Genomic DNA, 22,260 nt, shown 5'->3' with positions numbered 1-22,260 from the left:
TAACTGCCTTCAGTGTAAAGAGCAATATTAACCAATATAATTTATGCTTCATTTCCAATCATTCAATCCAATTCAATTCACCTTTATTTTTATAGCACTTTTACAATGTAGATTGTGTCAAAGCAGCTTCACATAGAAGATCATAGTAAATTGAAACAGTGTAGTTCAAACAGTGTAGGGTTCTAATGAGACTTTTTTTACTGGTTTTCTAAAGATGCTTTAAAATATCATTAATATTATATAAGTAGATATAATATAAGTAGACTGTTAGGTTGGGGTTAGTGTAAGTTGACATTGTACTTGCAAAATTTCTTACTGTCAGTTAAATGGCTGTTGAAGGAGCAATAACAACAGATATTAGGCAAGCAGTCTACTAATACTCAAATGGACCAACAAAATAAAGTATTACCATTATTTATTGAAAAATCTGAAATTGTGACAATCCTATGTACAATCAATACTCAGATTGAAATGCATAAAATTACAAATACTCAGATTACAGTAATTGAATAGTTTCTTTAAATGTATAAATATATTGTGCTGCATATGTATTTTTACTGTGCTAACAAACACACTATATATTCATATATATATATATATATATATATATATATATATATATATATATATATATATATATATATATATATATATATATGAATATATAGTGTCTGCATGTTAGCACAGTAAAAATACACATGCTATATATATATATATATATATATATATATATATATATATATATATATATATATATATATATATGAATATATAGTGTCTGCATGTTAGCACAGTAAAAATACACATGCTATATATATATATATATATATATATATATATATATATATATATATATATATATATATATATATATATATATATATGAATATATAGTGTCTGCATGTTAGCACAGTAAAAATACACATGCTATATATATATATATATATATATATATATATATATATATATATATATATATATATATATATATATATATATATATGACAATGGCGAAATGACAATGGGGTTTGACTGTGGTGAAGAACGGTTCTAGAAAGCAGGTAGGACAAAAACAAAAGGCAAAAATTAAAGTAAACAAGTAAATAACCTGGTGAAATTGTGGTAAAATCTGAAAAAAAAAATCATGAGGGCTTTACTTTTTTCTTGATTGCTTTTAAAAACATTGTCAGTTGGGTTTAGGCAAGTGGCTGGGCACTGATCTATCTGTGCTTTTTAAAACACTATTAGTTGGGTTTGGGGAAGGAAGAAGGTTGATTCAGTCGATTGGTCAGTCAATCAGCGGCCTCTGTGGATTTATGTAAGAAGAATAGGTGTGAATGGCCCTTGTGGAATAAATTTGAGATTTAAAAAAAGTGTACACAGTGCCCTCTGGCAGATTCGCAAAAACAAAAACTGCCAAAAAAAAAATTGTTTTTCTTCAGAAATGTATATAAGGGTACATAATAAGAATGAAACTTTATACAGTGCGGTGGCATTAAAAGTGTCCAAGAAGACTTAATCAATACATGCAATGAATGAGAGACTGTTTAAATGCATGTCTTTGATGAGAAGATGAAGGAGGCCTACTGTATGATGAGTGAAATCACTGACTAAACTTAAACAATAACTAAATGCAGAACAAAACTACAGAATGTTATGTTTTTTAAATAAGTGCACAAATTGTATACATGTATATTCTCTTAGCACCGAGTTCAAAGTCCATAACCTAAGCTTTAAAATTGTTGCTGCAAGATTTTTGCCCCTTATTCACAGATTTAACACTGTTAGCTCTTGCTTTTAGTTGGCTTATTATAGGTAGTATTATAGCATTAATGTGCATTTATGATACTCATTACTTACTACACTAAAATAATTTTAAAAGGGTTACTTTCTACTCATACTTTGAGTAGTATTTCAAACAGATACCTATACTCTATGAGCGACACTGGCTCAGTGGTTAGCACTGTTGCCTCACAACAAGAAGGTTGTTGGTTGTTGGGTGAGTTGAAATTTCTAAGTAGAGTTTGCATGTTCTTCCAGTGTTTCCCGCTTCTACCATAATCCAAAGACATGTGGTATAAGTGAATTGAATAAACTAAATTGGCCATAGTGTATGTGTGTGCAAGTGAGAGTGTATGGTTGTTTTCCAGTACTGGGTTGCAGCTGGAAGGGCATCCTTTGCGTAAAACATATGCTAGATAAGTTGGCGGTTCATTCCGCTGTGGTGACCCCTGATAAATAAAGGGACTAAGCCGGAGAAAAATGAATGAATGAATGAATGAACTTATACTCTACAGTACTTGCATCACATTTTATTTGGCTAGTAGTACTTTTAGTTGAGTATGCATTTTCAGTACTCTTTCCACCACTGTGTACAACAAAGGAGAAATGCAGTCAGATCAGGTCAACCCAGGTCAGATGACTTCAAAAATATTGAACAAATGCCATCCTTGTGGGTTTCTATGACTACCTTATTGAGTAAAGTTATTGACCTCTCTGAGAGGTTGATAAATTGTAAACCATTTGTTTCCAGGAAAATCACCTACAGAAGTAAAAGCAACATCTGTTGCAGGTAGGCTGCACAAAATCCTGAAGTATGCAGACAGCTTCTTGGATAAAAATAACAGATTTCCTTGATTTAAATCAAACACTCTTTTTGCTATGAATAACAAAAATCCAAGAAGAGATTATATGAAGTAAGCACAGAACTATGTTGGAGGAGTGACTGCGATATCAGATAAGCCCAGAGAGGAAATGCTGAAGTTTTAGTGCAATCCTATCAGAAACAAAAGCGTCTCATAAATTTCTCATAAAGAGAATTTTAAAAATATATATATTGTGTAGCAATGGTATGGTATGGTCTATATATTATTGAAGAGTTCTTACCGTAAATACATGTCATGCATTGCAATTTTGTAGGAAACTACTTGAGACAGCGAAAGTGAGAATGCCTTGTCTATCTTTTGCATAATGCATGACGTTTCTAATTCAGTATAAGTGCACTTGGCTGAATTGACTACATTTTCAGCGCAAATCCTCCACCTTCGCCCACTTGAATCCCTCACACCTTGACTGCAACTGATTTTTATGACTTATGATTAAGATTTGTGTGACCAGCGAAGAGAGACGAGCCAATACCGAATCCAAACCGAGGTCAAGCCTTGCCAATCATACCAGGTTAAGCCAGAGGTTAGAGGTTTGTTAGCTTTTCTCTGCAGTGCACTCACATCCATAATGTTTCACAACAGTTGCTTCAAATCACTTCATCCAACATGAGCAATATTCTGTTTTCGTCGCTCCCATACATTATCTGGTCCTGTGCTAAAAGCTTTATCATGTCTAAATGGTGGGTTGTTTGAAGTGAAAACACCTTGGAGAGGAATTGTTTGCGATAACTCAGTGTTGAATAGACGTTTCCTTCCAGAATGATCTATTCACATGACCTCCTACAGTGAGGTTTACTGATGGTTTATCAGGGCTGGCTAGATACACATCCAATGCCTGCCTTCGAATGTGGGAATGGATACGCAAGCACCACAATAAATAAACATGGACATTTATCTTGCTGTGTTAGACTCCATTTCCTAAACTCTCCTCAACTTCTGCAAGAAATATTCTGGAATATTCTAAAGGGTCTGTCAAAAAACGAATGTGAACTTTAAGCAATCTTATCTTGGCTCTGAAGATTTCCGTTCAGTGTTTGCTTTTGCAAGGTGAGATTACTGAGTGCACTGGTTCCTTGAAATGCAAACCTGTTTAAACTTTGTATTTCAAAGATGTGGAGGGCAGATATCTTGCTGATCTGTGGTTAATATTCTGTTTTCAGTTACTGTGGTTTTGGACTTATAATATTTTCCCAATGTGTTTGCTCAGCCATGTTGGCTTAAACAAAAGGGCTCATATTATGTGTACATAAATATATAATTTGCATGAACATGCCCATATGACTTGCATATATTTTTTACTTGGTACTTTGTTTTCATTTGTAACTATTTAGTTGATGAATTATGAACAGACTATGGAAAACAGATCACGCATTTTTGTATTTGTTTTCAAAATTTAGGTGTCTGTTTTTTTTTTTTTAATTATGTATTAAAACGATAAATGCTTGGATGCTTAAAACCCCTGTAAACTGTCACATTCATTAAGAATGCAGGGTCTCTCTATGCGGCTGCTTTCCCTGCATTATACATCTCAAAAAATGAACTCGCTGAAGATAAGTAAACGTTTTATATTACTTACACATGCTTATTCCAAATATATGAAAGACACTTGTCAGATATGGGGCCCTATAATACACACTGTGCAATGCAGCGCAAGGCGGGACACATTTGTTGTTTGCTAGTTTCAACTTGGCGCAAGAGTCATTTTGGCGTTTTGCGCCACGCTGTTTAAATAGCAAATCCATTTGCGCTCATACGTGTGCCCATAGGCGTCTGGTCTAAAAAAGGAGGCATGTTAAGGCGCGTTGCTATTTTGAGGAACTAAAATACACTGTTCAATAGACTAGCTTAGAGTAGGTCTAAAGTCCAGCGCAGAGCGTGTTAGTTGTGCGCCTTGCTTACGCATTGCTTAATGCACACAGGATGTACAGCAATACCAAATTTCTTTACAAATGAAAAATAATTAAAGGAATAAAATATTACAAAAAATATTACATTTACATTTAGTCATTTTATTATTATATTATTTATATTTCATAATTATATTATATTATTTTCTGGCCTAAATAAATATAAAAACCACCGCCTTCATGCCTTCATCTCGGAGGGCTTTTTTTAGTTTATTCATGACAATTTGCTTTAGTATGATGTTTTTATTAGTGATAGTATTAATTATTATATGCAAATTTATATTTGTTTTTATTTAAAAAATCTTAGATTTGTCCACCTGTCAGGTTTTAGACCATATCGGGCACAGCATGTGCATTAGAATATCTCTCAGTTTTTTATAACACACTTCGTTATTATTGTTCTTTTATTCGTTTGCTGGAAATTAGAACTGAATTTAGAAATAGTTTTGAAACAAATCTTTGCCCTTAATAAACAAAATTAATTATGTATAGGCAAATGGATGTATGTGCATACAACACGTTTCCCTATCCACGATGATAAGGCTCATTCTCGATTTATAGATGCTCTGTTTAACTGTTTTCTCTCTAGTTTTTCCACTTATAAAGTCTGTCATGTAAATAGCAAATGCACTATGGCGTGACACAACTGACTCTTAAAGGTAATGGGAGATGAGACACTGATTGGTTTATTCTCAAAACACATTGAGTGAATAAGCTCAACCGTTAGACCATGCGCCACGACTCAAAGCAGATTTTCCTGTCTTTAAAATAGCAAAAGTAGATTCTGACACCCTTAATGCTTTTGCACCCTGCACTTTGGACTTTGCACCTGGATTGTCAAAATAGAGCCCTTTGTGTTAGAGAGCAGGCGTGAAGTTCAACTGTGTTCTCTGTGTCATTTTGATTCAGGCTCAAACTGATACGGCTAACAGCTACTCTGACTGACAGTATTTACACATTGCAAAAGTGCGAGCATGTGGAGGTGTGACATTTTCCTGGTGGCGTGGAGCCAATCCACAAATCACAGCACATTCTGTTAACTGACCAATCAGAGCCTCTTGAGGGCAATCTTTCGGAGAAACTAGGAAATATGACGTATGACAATGTCGTTTTCATGTTAGCTGAGTAGCTTTATATCAAATAATCAAAAAATAATGTGAAAAAAATAATGTTGTTTACAAATGAAGCATGAGCACACATTGCTTTGTATCTTATAAACACAACCAAGCCTTAAAATATACCCTGGACCACCACTTTAAATGATGCTGTATTTATGCTTGCATGAAGTTGATCAAAAGTATTAGAAGATATATATTATGATACAAAATAAATCGATATTTTCACATCACAAAACACAACAAAATATTAAGCGAAACAAGTTTTTTAATAGTTGCTATTAAGGATGTTTTTTTCTTTTTAAATCAGCATATCAACAATGATTTTTGCAGGATCATGTGACACTGTTGCATCACAGGAATAAATTACATTTTTAAGTATATTAAAACAAAAGACAGATGTGTTTTATTAAAGGGCACCTATGGTAAAAAATCTACTTGCTGTTTGGACAGATCTGTGTGTTGGTATAGTGTATAGACCGTCATACTGGGGTGATATGAACACACCCAGTCCTTTTTTTTTCAATTTAACTACAAAAAAAAGGGTCGGCCAATTGGAGCTGTTTTCAAATCGATCGCACCATTACGTAGTTGTGCGATTCCCCCGCCCACCGAATTGATTGACAGCTGCGCGCATTAACATGTTCCGGTAGTCACGTGTATATGTCAACAAGACCGGACAGACATACGCAAAGCAACCGGGAATAAAAGGTCTGTTCTGTTCGCTAGGATCAGCAATCATCATCAGATGTGATTAAGAGTAAGTTTCACATGTTTAAAGTGTTTTAAAACAGAGTATGTGTGTAATTAATCACAGCGTTTTACTTCAGCTTTACTTTATCAGCACAGCCGCGTGTCAGAACAATTATAAAAGAAGACGCTTCAATCCCGGTTTGTGGAAGTTAAATCAGGTTTATTTTGTACATTAGCATAACAGATATCCACACTTGAGGTTAGCCTTAACTAGGCTAAGCACGCTCTGTCTGTCTGCCTGCCTGCGTGTGTGTGTGTATCATCTGCGGTGTGTGTGTGTGTGTGTGTTTGTAACGATATTGTGTGTGACTCATCAATGCAACTTCACAATACTGATTAGTAAAGGTTAGTTCTTACTGTAGTATCTCACGAACGCTACGTGAGACCTCCTTCCTTTAAGTCTGTCTGTTGTCTGACGCAGCTGAGGGAGGAGGCATGTAGAAACAGTGGGCGGGAAGGAAAAAGCTTAAAGGCGCAGTACGACAAAACCACCCCCTGCTGGAAATCAGTATAAGACAGCATCTTGTAAAAAGTATAATGAAAAATCTGATGGGTATTTTGACCTGAAACTTTATATACACATTCTAGAGACGCAAAAGACTTATATTAAATCTGAAAAAATGGGTAACCTAGGTGCCCTTTAAAGATATTTAGTGGTAATCATTCATTCATTCATTTTATTGTCGACTTAGTCCCTTTATTAATCCAGGGTCACCACAGCGGAATGAACCGCCAACTTACCCAGCAAGTTTTTATGCTGCGGATGCCCTTCCAGCCGCAACCCATCTCTGGGAAACATCCACACACACACTCATACACTACGGACAATTTAGCCTACCCAATTCACCTGTACTGCATGTCTTTGGACTGTGGGAGAAACCAGAGCACCCGGAAGAAACCCACGCAAAGGCAGGGAGAACATGCAAACTCCACACAGAAACGCCAACTGAGCAGAGGTTCGAACCAGCGACCCAGCGAACTTCTTGCTTTGAGGCGACAGCACTACCTACTGCACCACTGCCTCGCCTATTTAGAGGTATTGCTGAAAATAATTAAGATAAATGTGTATGTGTAATAACCACAAACTGGTGCTTATTATAAAGTATCATCTGTTATTATTATAGTACCATATTTTCATTATCTTAGCAATCACCTGATGATGATTGAAATGAGCCAATATAATGTCAAAGAAATTTGCTCACATAGCTGTACATTACCCTGTTGCCATGGTTACACCAGCTCTCTATGTTCTGATGGCCATGCAATGCAAAGCTCTTTGTGAATTCTGGCGGTCACTAGTTGAGTTTAATCTAACAGCCCAAAGGAGCACAGCTTGAACGTCATCAAAAACACCTAACTCTCCAGATGACAGCAATTGCCCTTTCGTGACCTTTGCCAACATTGATTCCTGCGTAACTTTCCTTAGACAGGTTTTTATCACTCTGGCTTTGAGGCATGTGCTATCTCTCTGCTCTCCCACAAGCTGATCAATACAGATATATGTATTATTTTTTGGTTCACCAAGGAAAAGACCTTGTGGGCACAAATAATAATTCTGGAAAAAAGTAGTATGATTTGAATATGAGCAATGAGTGGTTGCAGTTTTTATAATTTCCCAAATCAATAATAACACTAAAACATAGCAGTGTAAGAATTTTTGTCAGAAATAAACTATTATTTCACTTTTTTATAATTCCTTGACACTCACACTATTAAATGTTTTATCTAATTGCAAACAGCGTGTTTTTTTAATAAAGACAGGAAATTCAAGTAGACTTTTAGTAAAAATGTGAATGTGTAAGCATTCAATGAAATATTAAGCATTCAGAACATAAATTTCATGTGCATAGTGAATTACCATTGGCCTTTTTCTTACCTCTATTTGCATAATGAATTGTGACTGGCCTTTTTTGTTCTCTACACACACTCCATATAGGGATGGCGTGATTTTTTTTTATATATATATATATATATATATATATATATATATATATATATATATATATATATATATATATATATATATATATATATATATATATTATTCCCACCAAGACTGTACTTATTTGATTCACAATACATTAAAAATGGCAACATTGTCAACGTTGTTTAAAAAAAGACATTTGACATGTTGTTTAAATTTCAACAGTTTCAATTTTTAACTTAATTTAATTTAATTTAATTACTTCGATTGTAAAGCTGTATTTTCAGAACAATTACTCCAGTTATCAGTGTCACGATCCTTCAGAAATTATTCTACGGTTATAATCAGTTTGAAAACAGTTGTGCTGCTTGTTTAATTTCAGCCAATAAAAATGGTTTGCCACCAGTTATAAAATTTAGTAAATCCAATGAATAATTTTTTTTCAATGTGGGGACAAAATAGTAACATATTTGAAATCTGTTTTTTAAATGTTTCACCCTTTAAAACACCTTTGCTTTGAACAAAGGGAATGGGAAACACAGAATAAACATATTGGTGTAATAATAAAAAAAAATATTTAAAAAAAACATGATCATGACCAGAAGAACCGGAATTGGTGGACTGTGGCATAATATAAGCTCTGCTGTTTTGTGTCTTATTACTCCCGTCTCATCAGCAAATGCTTAATCAATATTGTTTTGACAACTTTCATCCTTTCTTCATAATACCAAAAATAGTAGGTTTTGAATGCTTTAGCTCATTCATGAATACGATTTCTGCAGGAATCCTGTAGGATGTAATGAACACTGTAAAAAATGTTACCTAGATCTAACTTATAAAAAGTGAGGCAAGTGGCTGCATCGGACGTTTTAGGTTGATTCAACTTCCAGCCTTTTTTAAGTATTTTAAACACTAAAACATTGCTTAAAACAAATGCAATAAAATTAAGTTGAGCCAACTAATATTTCTAAAATTACTAAAATCAGATAAACTTACTTTTTTTGTTAAACTTAACTTACTTATACATTGCTATATGTTGATTGTACTTATTTTAATTAAGTATTAAGAACTTAATGATCTAAATAAAATTAACCATGCATATGTCATTTAAAATGAATTCAATTGACTTCTGGCTGTAACCTCAGAAAATAAATCTTCATTTCTATATTGTAAGCACAATATACACAAGTAAAAACAGATAAACAGACTTTCCTGTCAATAACAATTAAATAAGAATGGGAGGATGGATTAAAGACCATAACATGCATTCAATGTCAATCGGTGTTCCTTTTAATAGTGACTACAAAACAGGCCATTAATGTGGCTACACATACACAATACATAAATAAAAACATTAATAATAACAGATCCTATTGAGAAATCATCTAAGGCAACTCAGTGAGGAGATTTGCATATTTTGATGAAGATTTAGGATGCATAATGTCCAGTCCCACAAAGAGTCTCTGATATATCTCATATGTATACAGTTTTGATGGATACTTGAAGTCGAGGACATCAGTAAGTCCAAACAGGAGTCATCATGCATTTGACAGGTTTGGCAAACCTCTGACAGTCCTATGATAATCCAAACTGTGTTGGCCTGATGGCAAATTTTTCCCGTGGGCAGCCGCATGCACCTCTGATTCCTCACAACTCTATTGGTGGAGACAAAAAAGAAACAGGAGTTCAGGTGATTGATACCAAACAACATTAAATAGCTAAATACTAAATAGGAAATAACTACAAGTAAAGTTACAAAAGTGCAGTGAGAATGATGCATGGATGAAACACCTTAGTTTATCAGTTAAAAATTACCTTAGTTAAACTTCTATTTAAAAAATAAAAAAGGTTATACAGGTTATTGTGTACTTACATTATTCCAGGTGTTTTTAGTTATCAAATTTTAAAGAAAACTGTGATTTTACTCAGTGTAACAGTGTATGTCATTGTGGTTTCCTGTCAATCAAAGAATTATAAAAATTTAGGTATTACATTTTTAGTTTATTTTGGCAACTTATAAAGCATAAGAATGTGTATGTAATTTAGATATTAAAACTGATTGAAAATGGCTATATGAAAAATATAGAATACAAATTCTATAATTTAATTGTCATCTTCAATTTGCACCAAACTTTGCACATGTCATAATACAAATTTTATTAAATAAATAAATACATTGCCATTTTACATATTACATTAAGGTTTACATTAAATTTTTGCTAAAGCTACATTTAATTGACTTTTTTTTTTCAAATTTAATGTGACTGGCAAATGACAGTTCAGTGAGGTCACTGTTATCAGTTAGCTTTAGTAAAAGACTGACAGATAATAAGAAACTGCATTAGGACATTTTTTTACTGTTTTTACTGTTGCACACATAAAAAAATCTTCAGATATCAAATGTAATTCTATGGAGCCCACTATTGTTTGCAATTTTACTGTTGCAATTTTAATGTTTTACTTACCTGCAAATAATTATATCTGTAATTGTATCTAATGTTTTTCTTACCTGGATGTGAAGTTTGAAGATCCACAGGTAACAAAATCACTTTGGTATCTAAAGACCAAAAAAATGCATTTTAGAATAAGGTGCATACAATTTAAATGGTTCTGTAAACATCAGTAGTGAATTTAAATTAAGTTAAAATAAATTGTAAATCTGTAATTTATTCACTATGCAGAAGACACAACTCTCATGATTCCACACTCAGTCACGGCGTCATCAACCTACTCATTTGTTTGTTGTGAATGTGCACCCTCTAGTGGCAAATATTACACACTGTGCCTTTAATGCTTGCTTTATAAATATATGTATATATTTCTTTTTTTCTGTATTTATGTTTTACACACAGTAAGACTATGCATTGATTTTGATGGGAATTTTTGTATCATTTGAGTTTGAAAATCTTCCTCTAAGATTACAGTCTTCTGTCTATGTAGGCAGCACACAGCAACTTGACTCACTAGTCTTTGGAACTAAGCCATTATCTTCATCACGTTGCTTCAGATGAACTGTGTCAGCAAAACGCGAAACAAATAGGTCTGGTGACAGATTTCCTCATGCATATCATGATGGTGCCAAATTATGAATATAACCCATTACTTATGTTCCTACAGTATAATTCATTTTGACAAATATTTTGTGCTTATTTTCATATCTTTCGAGCCAGACGAGTCTCTTAAACACATACCATATGAGTCACTTTGATTGACACTGGCTATTTAACTTAATTAGCTTAGCTTCCCGTATTATACTTGTGATATTAAAGAACCATGGCCCATATTTCTGCATTTTAGTCATAATTATATACTATTAGCTTGCAATCTATATGACACAACACTGCAAATGTTCATCAGGGTGGTTCCATTGTTTGTCTGCATACAAACCTGCAAGCCAATAGAATTTATAAACATTTATTGTAATTGGAAAAACCAAGAGTAAAGGTCATTTTTAATTGGATGAACTGCCATGAGAGACAGCAAAATATATTGCAGCGTTTGACACGACATGCTCTAATTAATTAGAACTAATGGTAAATCTTCACATGTTGCCACTCATTAGCAAATGCCACGCTAATATTACTCACATTAGTAAATGTTTATGTCAATGAGATGTACTCAAACTCATCAGTAGAAGATTTTTACATTCCGCTGGAGCCTTTGCTGAAGTGCTTGTCTAATCACAGGTATTAGGATATCATTGAGACGTCCATGTATGGGAGGGTGTTCACACACTGTTTGGAGTTAATGTGCTTCAAATACTGCAGATTTTTCTCTGAATGTGGACCACCCAACCATTAGTATTAGCATTAACCTGACAGATCATAAAAATATGATTTCCTTTTTAAAAACATTTTAGTACAGAGTGAGTAGTGTTGCAGAGAAAATCTAAAGTAGCTTTCAATTATCAGGAAAAAAATGCATATCTATTACATATATATTCAAGTGTCAGGCAGATGAAATACAAATATAATACAATTAGTAGTATTTAAGTTGATAACTTCTAATAGAAATATGTGACTGTTTATTTTTTAAATTTTTTTATTAATATTCAGATTTCCCTAAAATGTAAAGTGGTGACCAGTAATGTAATATATATATATATATATATATATATATATATATATATATATATATGTTTTGGGTGTTTTTTTTTCACTAGGGACTGTGTGTGTTGTGAAACAGGCCCTAAACATGTCAAGGTTTCTACACATCCTTGGATTGACAGAGTAGCTGTCAGCGAGTGCATGAGCAGTAATCAAACAAACCGCTGCTCTAGCTTTATAATTCATAGCTTTTTACCATATCTCAATGCCACGCTGTCCTTGCCAACCCCTAAACTATGTCTGTGCCCCTAGGTAAAGAAGATATCAGCTCTTTTCCTCTGTAACAGTCTCATAGTCTGCTGTCACACACACACACACACACACACACACAAACACACACGCACACATGCAACCTGAGTCTTCACCCTCCTCCGCTCTCAGAAAGATGCACTTGTTTACTGCAAGTTGCCAACTTGTCCGTGAAAGACTCTGTTGGGAGTTTGCTGTAAATATGGTGACAGGCAGGAAACACTTCCCCAAGAACTGCTCTGAAAAGAGGGTTAGAGGTTGACATGGGTGGGTGTGGGCAGAAAACAAATTGAACCCTCGATGTGTTTCTATTTTAGAACATTTATAGAGTCTGTCACTGGATGCATGTTACAGTGCACTGTAATAAATCTTTAATTTTAAACACTGTAAGAATCAGCTCTTTGGTTTAAATCATGTTTAAACTTTGGGGATTCGAATCAAAGATTCGAACATGATTCACATAGAATTATTTAAAGCTTACACTTAACTTAAGTATTTGTCCAGCAAATAGAACGTTTAGTGTAAAGCAATCCTGTATTATACTATTACGTGGCCAACAATAACAATATAAAAACAGTATCTAATTATTTAATGAGCAAGGTAGCAGTATCTGAAGCTGAGGCATTAACTTATAAAGCACACAACACACCAACACGGATCTTAAAACGAAACAAAAGTTTATTGCTACTCTACAACACAAAGTACTAATCTACGTAAAACAAACAAACGCACATACATACACACACGCACAAGCAGTTTGAGGAGAGTTTTGACTGAGTGGATTTAACTTCTAGCCTTTGCTAAGTTCTTAGCATTGCAACCTGAGAGAAACCATAAAAGCAGAGAATTTCGCTATTCTTTACTACTTAAACATAATTCACACCAGAGTCAGCAATGGATAGAAACCTTGTTTGTGCTACTTGCGTTCTGATGTAATTTGGTTTCCTCGACTGGTCCAAAGGGAAATCCCGGCGAAGCTGATTGGTCAGCGTAGCAACTTCAGTGACGTGATGGAATTCCCTTGTCGGTGAAGAGGGGTTTCCTTAGTCGATTGCTAGGGATACGGATGTTGGACAAGGCGGCGTTCGAAGTCCTTCCTGGGTTCCTGTAGTTAGGATGAGTTTCAGAGTTTGGATGTGTTGACCCGATGACTTGTTGTTGAAGCGGTTGCACAAGCAGATCGGGGGTCGAGCCGGCAGCAAGTGAAGGTCGCGGTCTGCTCCGTGATGTAACGAGGCTTCCGGCGAGGCGATGTAACGGCCACAGCACGAGAAGAGCGACGTCCGGGCAGCGACGGCGGTGACGACTGGCAAAGATGACCGGCAAAAGACGACGATGAAATTCCTTTGTTCAAAGTTTTATAGGCTTTGGTAGAGGCTGGGTCTACACAATGCTTGTCCAATCAGATAAGGTGCGGGGTGGAGTCACACCCCAATTCTGCCCTCTAGGAGGCCGGGTTGACACCTGGTGTGGGTGCTGCTTTGATAGCATAGTGGTTAAAATAAAGTCTTATAACGTCGACACTTTTCATAGTATAGTTTCTTCATATAAACCAATGCATATGAAATGTTCCTAGCTTTCAATCGATACCAAACATGAAGTATTTCACAAACATTCTGTAGATTTCATTTATCACTAAGGGCTATTACTCATTAACTATCCATAACAGTTTTGTTAAACACATGGAACATGTACACACAAAAATCTACAGAAACATAAAGCAAACATACATTACTCAAATAAACACAGTTTTACTGTATGTCCATTAAACTTTGCAAGCGTTTCTGATCGCTTCTGTGTCTGCCTGAGAATGTGTATTCCTTGCAGACGCCAAAGGACACGCAAACCAAAAGGTACTTCTCAAAAACCGGTTTGGTGGGTTTTTGATTGTAGAGCCTCTTATTGTTTTAAGGTGTAAAGTTAATTAACACGCAACTGTGATGTTGACTGGATAGTCGTCCTGTGGATTGCCTTTTGCTGGGTGCCTGTGGATTGCTTTGAAAATGAAATCAAAGCTCAGACATTTAGGCACCAACCAATCTTTTAAGGATAACATGGTCTGTGGCTTGTTCGGTTCTGGAACGATCCGTTGACTCCCCACATCCCCCATTTGGATGGTGATGTTCCTGGCATGAACATCGGCAGACACTGGAACAAGAGGCATAGGTAGAGAGAGAACAGACACACAAGACACAAACCACATTTCCATTCCATAGACTGAGTTCTGGTGCAGGTTTTAGCTTAAATTGTTCGGGTCAAGAACACAAGGTGTAGTGTAACATTGCCTGAAATAATTCAAATTTAGTTATTTAGCTAGTTTACTTCATTGCAAGTATGGAGTGGCGCTAGCTTCAACTTAAATAAGCAATAATTCTGCAGCAATTGACACTAATTTGGGAGAAGGAGTCAATCCTACTTTTAGGCCCTATGCATGAATTTGCAGGAGTTCCCTGTAGAGGGGACTGGAACTGCAAATCAGTTAGGGAGAGAGAGAGAAAGAAGGAAATCAAGAGGCACAGGGATGCAAAAAAACAAGATAGGTTAAAAACCAGCAATAACAGTGTTGCATACGTGGAGTGGATCCTCGCTACTAGAAGTTGTTCTAGCAGTGCTGTAGAGGAGAAAGTATTAGTGTTGTGTTTAACTAGGTGTTTCCCTAGAATGTCAAAGGTTATGTTAGTGTGAAGAGGGTAGAACAGTTGATCTGTGTCAAGTTGTGGTCCTCCCCCATTTGTTGTTCAATGATGATGGAGCAGTCAAATGTTCATCCAGTAACGGAGGTAGCGGAGTTTGGCATGGGTCAGGAAGGGTTTCAGGACTGAACTGAGGTTTGTCGGAGGAGTGGCAGACGACCCGAACGGCACTTTTGGGAGCCTGAGGGCTTTCACCTGCAAGTGTTTGTTGGTTCAGGGGGTTGCTGCTTCTCCGCTCGGCGACTAGTCAGGCTGAATCTGCTTTTTCCTTTTCCCGTTTCCTGTCCTCCTCTATGCATTTGAGAAACTCTTTCATCATCAATTTCACCAGTTCTTGAGGGTTAAATCCCGGTGGGGCATTTTCCTCTTGCTGGGATTGAGTCTGAGCGTTGTCAGGGTGGAAGTGTCTGGAGTACCTTCGTTGACTCCTTGGACTTGATGTTACAGGGTTTTGATGTCTTCCCTTGGAGGGACTACTGGATGGTGACCAGCTTTTGTTTGACCCCCATTGGTTTCTTTCCTGGTGGTGTTCAGGTGAGCGTCGTTGTCCATGCAGTCCATCCCAGTGACTGTTACTCTGTTTGAATCTCGTGTCAGCGTAGGAGTTCTGTTGTCTATTGGACGGAGACGCATTCCACGCTGGGGATAGTGGTCTCACGCTGTTTGGGCGTTGGGCACCCTCTAGTGCCAGTTCTGGATTCTGGGTGTTAAAGTCAAGAACTTTTGCAGTTTTAGTGTTCTTCTCTAACACCATCTTTTGTTTGTCGTGGGCTTTCTGTGTCAAATCTCGCAATTGTTGGATGCTCATTGTTCGTGGGCATGCGAGTACTCCGAGATGTTGGCTTACTGCAGGATGGAGGTTTCTCAGGAAGAGAATCTTAAAGTTCAGGTCTTCTTCCATATTCGGTTCGTTGCGAGTTCCGAAAAAGGCTTGCCTGAGTCGGTTGTAGTAAGCATGTGGGGACTCATTGCGAGCTTGTTTTGTCTCCAGAGCACCTAAAAGTCCTTGATCTGATTCAGGGTTTGCAAACTCTCTGATGAGGGCTTCTTGGAGCAAGCGATAATCATTCTTTACCCGAGCCGGTTGTCGGTCCAGGAAGCTGCGCACCTCAGTGCTGGATGTGGCTCGAAGCAAATACAGTCTTTCTTTATTAGAGACATTGGGTCTCATTTCCAGGTGGAAATCAATGTCTTGCAAATAAGCGTGGACCTCCAAACCACCTGACACACTTGGAGTAAACTTCCCAATGTTTCTGGCCAGCTTGTCAAGGTCTTTAAGGTCCAGACTGTATGACGATCTGTGACTGGCTATCACAGGCTCTCGTCGCTGTGGGGTAAGGTAAGGCTCTTCAGAAGGTGTTGGCGAAGATCTTTGGCATGGTTTCTCACCTCTTTCAATAGGTGAGAGCTCAGGGACAGGGGATCCTGTCCTGCTTGGCAGGGGCGAGGCTGGTGCACATCTTGTCTTTGGAGGTTCATAGCGCAGTGCATAGGCATGCCTGAGTTCACTGGCGGACTCCTCTTTGATGTCATCCACTTCCTGCATTAGTCTGTCGATCTCATGTCTTGCTTCGCTCAGGTGAGTTTCAAGGGCTTTGATTCTGGCCTTCTTGTCTCTTAAGTCCACCTTCGCTTCCTTCAGTAGCTGTTCAGCATAATCTAGCTTGTTAGCGACGTCAGCGTGGTCTGCTCTGGCTTGTTCTCTTTCTTCTGTGATTGCTGTTAAAGCTTCTTGTAATTATTCGATCTCCTCTGTGGTACCTTCATCCACCTCATTTGGTTGTTCCAGACGTTCCTGAGCCTCTAGCTCTAGCTGCTTGATGCGGGCTTGCAGGCGTGTCAGCTTGTGTTGGAGTTGGGAGGCGTGTCTGTCACTCAATTTGAGGGTGGCTATGAGTGTGTGACTCAAAGTACCAGTGATTTTGGCCAGCTCCTTGTGGTTGAAGCTTTGACTTGGGTCTTGCTTCATGATGCTGTCTATGTTCTCATCCAATTGTTTTTGCGTCAGGGGCTGCAGTGTTTCGGCAGCTTTAGGGAGGAGACTGCCTGTTACAATGCTTAGCCATGTTTCCAGGTCCTTCCAGTGGCCAACAGGATCTTTGGAGTGAGCCATGTTTTGCGGCGGGGGGAGGACTTAGGATTTTAACTGACACAGACCTTGAAGAGAGATAGAGAGGAGAAAGAAAAAAAACAAGGTAGAACAATGCAAACAGAAAAGGAGAAATGTTAATGTGCAATGTTAAGTGTGTACTAATGTTGAGTTAAGTGTGGTTCTCTGGAACTGTGGCCCTCTGGTGGGTACGCGTGTCTAACTGGTAGTCTCTGTGGAAAGAGTCAGTAGCACAGACACAGTGAGAGAACAAAGAAAACAAAAGTGATAAGGAGACTAAGGAGTAGGGTGAAAATCTGTAGTTTCCACTTTCCTAGAGAGAGGGTTCCTTTAGCTTTTGTTAAATATAAAAATAAGATTTCTAAATACCAGGACTGAAGTTGCTATTAACTTTCCTCTGAAGTGACAGAAAGTAGGAAAACAATAACAGTATTGGCTTCTGAATAGGATTGACTCCGTACACCAAATAAATTGTTTCTGGATGCGTGTTTAGAATTGGATCTAACGACGCCTATCCTCTTGTTGACCTGATGAGTGAGAAAGGAGGGGTGAGATCAGACAATTTCAACAATTAAAAGTGTTCAAGTGTCCCAAACATCTATTAAATGTTTCTAAAATTCTCTGCTTTTTGACTCTCACAAGCACAATCCTTAAACCAGCATCAATAGTCCAGTAAAAAGAAGATAGTTAGTTGAAAGAGATAACAAAGGAGTTAGTTTTCTCTTAGCATTAGGTGTCTTTAAGGATGTCAAAGCGGTGGCGCTGTCGAGTTGACACTACAAGAAGTGTTGGTTTTATTGTGTTATATAGTAAATGCTTAGCCTACGTAGTAGAAAAATCTGAATTTTCCTTTTGTAGTTTGGCTAATTGGAGGGCTACTGCTCTAAGACTAGGCTCAATGATGGCTTAGGTTGGTACCATTACAGCTCACTGGGCTGCACTGTCCAATTGCATCAATGAAGCAGCAGGGGGAGCACTGTCTGTAAGCAGGCTTAAAATAAACTAAATTTAATAGACTAAATTTAATTTTGAATTGAACTTAACTTTAAATCTTTAACGTGGTAATAACTTTTATAAGTTATCATTAAGATTGATAAGAACACTAATGACTAAATTAAATTATTAATTATTGCTAAAATGATAAAGCCATGCATAAATGAACCATTAATGAAATTAAAATTTCAAAACAATGAAGTTGGTTAGAGTAACATTTAATGCAGTTTATCATTAAATTAAACAATCATAATTAATTTAATCAGTGAGTCTTATCCGTATAAATCAACAATTATAGGAAATGGGTGTTCCTAGATGTTGATGAATGGAAAAAGTATTTATACTTGTACAGGTCAGAGAGCATTAATTTATTGTCATGAAAACAAAACTATAATTCATCACTAATAAAACCAACAGCTTATGTGAGTTCAAACTGATCAAATTCAACAGGCCAAGTACAGCAGGAAAAACAAAAATAAAATAAAATGATGGTGATTAAACTCAGCAGTTAGATCGTGCACACTTTTATTAACTTTGCATTCGTCAACTTTTCCAAGGTGAGTAAAGAGAAACAACTGAGATGCAAGAGTTATTTCAAGCATCAGCCATGCAATGCATTTAAGACCACTAAATGCTACGTGCTATCTATTAGCCTTCGCTGCTACTGGAAATGCATAAACTTTAATGCAAACGCGTTAGCGTTAGTTTAGCTTAGCTTCACGCTATGCTCTTTGTTTACAATTCAAGCTGGCACTGGCGGACTGCACATGCGCGCTTGAATGTAATTCCGGCAAGTCTCTCTGTACTTCCGGACCAAGGTTGCTGCTATGGCAACGACCACAAAGTGGAATTTTAGCAAATTTCACAGTATCACTTGAGATGACGGCGCATCTCACACTGTTCAAGCAGAAAGCACTAGTTAGATTTTATATCTTAACAGTACTGAACCATCTCAACTCATGAAAGTGAGATAAATTAATCAACAGGATTTCTGAGATTAATACAAATCGGGACAGAGATATGGGGGATCTCAGCACTCTGTGTTAAGTCTGTGTAGACTGCAAACACATCCGTGGAATCAAACCACAATTTCAATTGATCAATTTCAAAACTTCTCCTATAAACTACGCTAGGCAGCTTTCTCTGAGCTCCGCGTTTTAAATAATTCACTAAGTCTTAGCAAATTACAGGGCAACAAGAATTTAGTTAGCTATGCTAAATCAGTTACCAGGAGAAAACACAGTTGAGTTTCCATCCGGGAATCGCGGCGTACGAAATCATACTGTGAAGGCCTTATATAACGTTATGAGATAAGCACAAAGGAATACGCTTTGTCTTTCTCTACATGCGCTTTAGAGCGGCTTACAGTTTGTCTCGGCGGACAACTTAAATGAAGTTTTACTTTCTTAACAACACTAAATGTAGTCAAGCAATAAAACAAATGGTACCACAATGAAATTGTGCAGTAACAAAACTTTTGTTCCCTCTAATCTATTCTTTCCAGGCAAAAATAGAAAAGATTAACAACGTGATTTCTGGGTTTTGTGCTTTAAAAGTTAGATCTGCTTGCCCGCATTCTCCACCACTATGTAAGAATCAGCTCTTTGGTTTAAATCATGTTTAAACTTTGGGGATTCGAATCAAAGATTCGAACATGATTCACATAGAATTATTTAAAGCTTACACTTAACTTAAGTATTTGTCCAGCAAATAGAACGTTTAGTGTAAAGCAATCCTGTATTATACTATTACGTGGCCAACAATAACAATATAAAAACAGTATCTAATTATTTAATGAGCAAGGTAGCAGTATCTGAAGCTGAGGCATTAACTTATAAAGCACACAACACACCAACACGGATCTTAAAACGAAACAAAAGTTTATTGCTACTCTACAACACAAAGTACTAATCTACGTAAAACAAACAAACGCACATACATACACACACGCACAAGCAGTTTGAGGAGAGTTTTGACTGAGTGGATTTAACTTCTAGCCTTTGCTAAGTTCTTAGCATTGCAACCTGAGAGAAACCATAAAAGCAGAGAATTTCGCTATTCTTTACTACTTAAACATAATTCACACCAGAGTCAGCAATGGATAGAAACCTTGTTTGTGCTACTTGCGTTCTGATGTAATTTGGTTTCCTCGACTGGTCCAAAGGGAAATCCCGGCGAAGCTGATTGGTCAGCGTAGCAACTTCAGTGACGTGATGGAATTCCCTTGTCGGTGAAGAGGGGTTTCCTTAGTCGATTGCTAGAGATACGGATGTTGGACAAGGCGGCGTTCGAAGTCCTTCCTGGGTTCCTGTAGTTAGGATGAGTTTCAGAGTTTGGATGTGTTGACCCGATGACTTGTTGTTGAAGCGGTTGCACAAGCAGATCGGGGGTCGAGCCGGCAGCAAGTGAAGGTCGCGGTCTGCTCCGTGATGTAACGAGGCTTCCGGCGAGGCGATGTAACGGCCACAGCACGAGAAGAGCGACGTCCGGGCAGCGACGGCGGTGACGACTGGCAAAGATGACCGGCAAAAGACGACGATGAAATTCCTTTGTTCAAAGTTTTATAGGCTTTGGTAGAGGCTGGGTCTACACAATGCTTGTCCAATCAGATAAGGTGCGGGGTGGAGTCACACCCCAATTCTGCCCTCTAGGAGGCCGGGTTGACACCTGGTGTGGGTGCTGCTTTGATAGCATAGTGGTTAAAATAAAGTCTTATAACGTCGACACTTTTCATAGTATAGTTTCTTCATATAAACCAATGCATATGAAATGTTCCTAGCTTTCAATCGATACCAAACATGAAGTATTTCACAAACATTCTGTAGATTTCATTTATCACTAAGGGCTATTACTCATTAACTATCCATAACAGTTTTGTTAAACACATGGAACATGTACACACAAAAATCTACAGAAACATAAAGCAAACATACATTACTCAAATAAACACAGTTTTACTGTATGTCCATTAAACTTTGCAAGCGTTTCTGATAGCTTCTGTGTCTGCCTGAGAATGTGTATTCCTTGCAGACGCCAAAGGACACGCAAACCAAAAGGTACTTCTCAAAAACCGGTTTGGTGGGTTTTTGATTGTAGAGCCTCTTATTGTTTTAAGGTGTAAAGTTAATTAACACGCAACTGTGATGTTGACTGGATAGTCGTCCTGTGGATTGCCTTTTGCTGGGTGCCTGTGGATTGCTTTGAAAATGAAATCAAAGCTCAGACATTTAGGCACCAACCAATCTTTTAAGGATAACATGGTCTGTGGCTTGTTCGGTTCTGGAACGATCCGTTGACTCCCCACAACACTCGAATAAATCTTTTTTTACAATGTACTTATTGTGTAAATACATGTTTTTTCATTGTACTTATGATTGATTAAATACTTGCATGTAATTACATCTGTGATTAATTTCTTTAATTACTTATTTAATTACACTGTTGTCCATCCCTTACACATAGCCACCTGCTTCGAATGTTATCACTTGATTGAATGGCTGTTATCAATGGTTATCAGCAGATAGACACGGGCCAGTAGGGGCCTTTTGCACCTAATGGTAGGCTTAGAAGGCTGTTATCATCCATCCACATGGTTAATCAGCTATACTAACAGAGAAGACTCCAAATCCAGATCTGTTTTTACATTACTGTGACAACTAAGTTTAGGGTTGGGGTAGGGATAGACATTAATAAAATACAATTAATGGGAAATTTAACAAATAACATAAATAATAGAGTAAAACG

At 37.0% G+C, this 22,260-nt stretch overlaps 1 protein-coding gene across 1 annotated transcript in view; it reads right to left on the bottom strand.

The window, feature by feature from the left end:
- Positions 1-21,053, bottom strand: part of LOC141379869 (uncharacterized) — a 70,021-nt gene extending 48,968 nt beyond the window's left edge. Inside the window, exon 1 of the mRNA XM_073935349.1 lies at positions 14,749-21,053. Coding sequence (XP_073791450.1) covers positions 15,661-16,959 — 1,299 coding nt within the window. The 5' untranslated portion in view covers positions 16,960-21,053 and the 3' untranslated portion in view covers positions 14,749-15,660. The remainder of the gene's footprint in view (positions 1-14,748) is intronic.
- Positions 21,054-22,260: the final 1,207 nt, after the last annotated feature.

Source organism: Danio rerio, chromosome 21 (genome assembly GCF_049306965.1).
Source record: "Danio rerio strain Tuebingen ecotype United States chromosome 21, GRCz12tu, whole genome shotgun sequence".
Lineage (NCBI taxonomy): Eukaryota > Metazoa > Chordata > Actinopteri > Cypriniformes > Danionidae > Danio > Danio rerio.
Note: the sequence above shows the minus strand (reverse complement) of the source record. Positions and strands in the feature narration are given on the sequence as shown.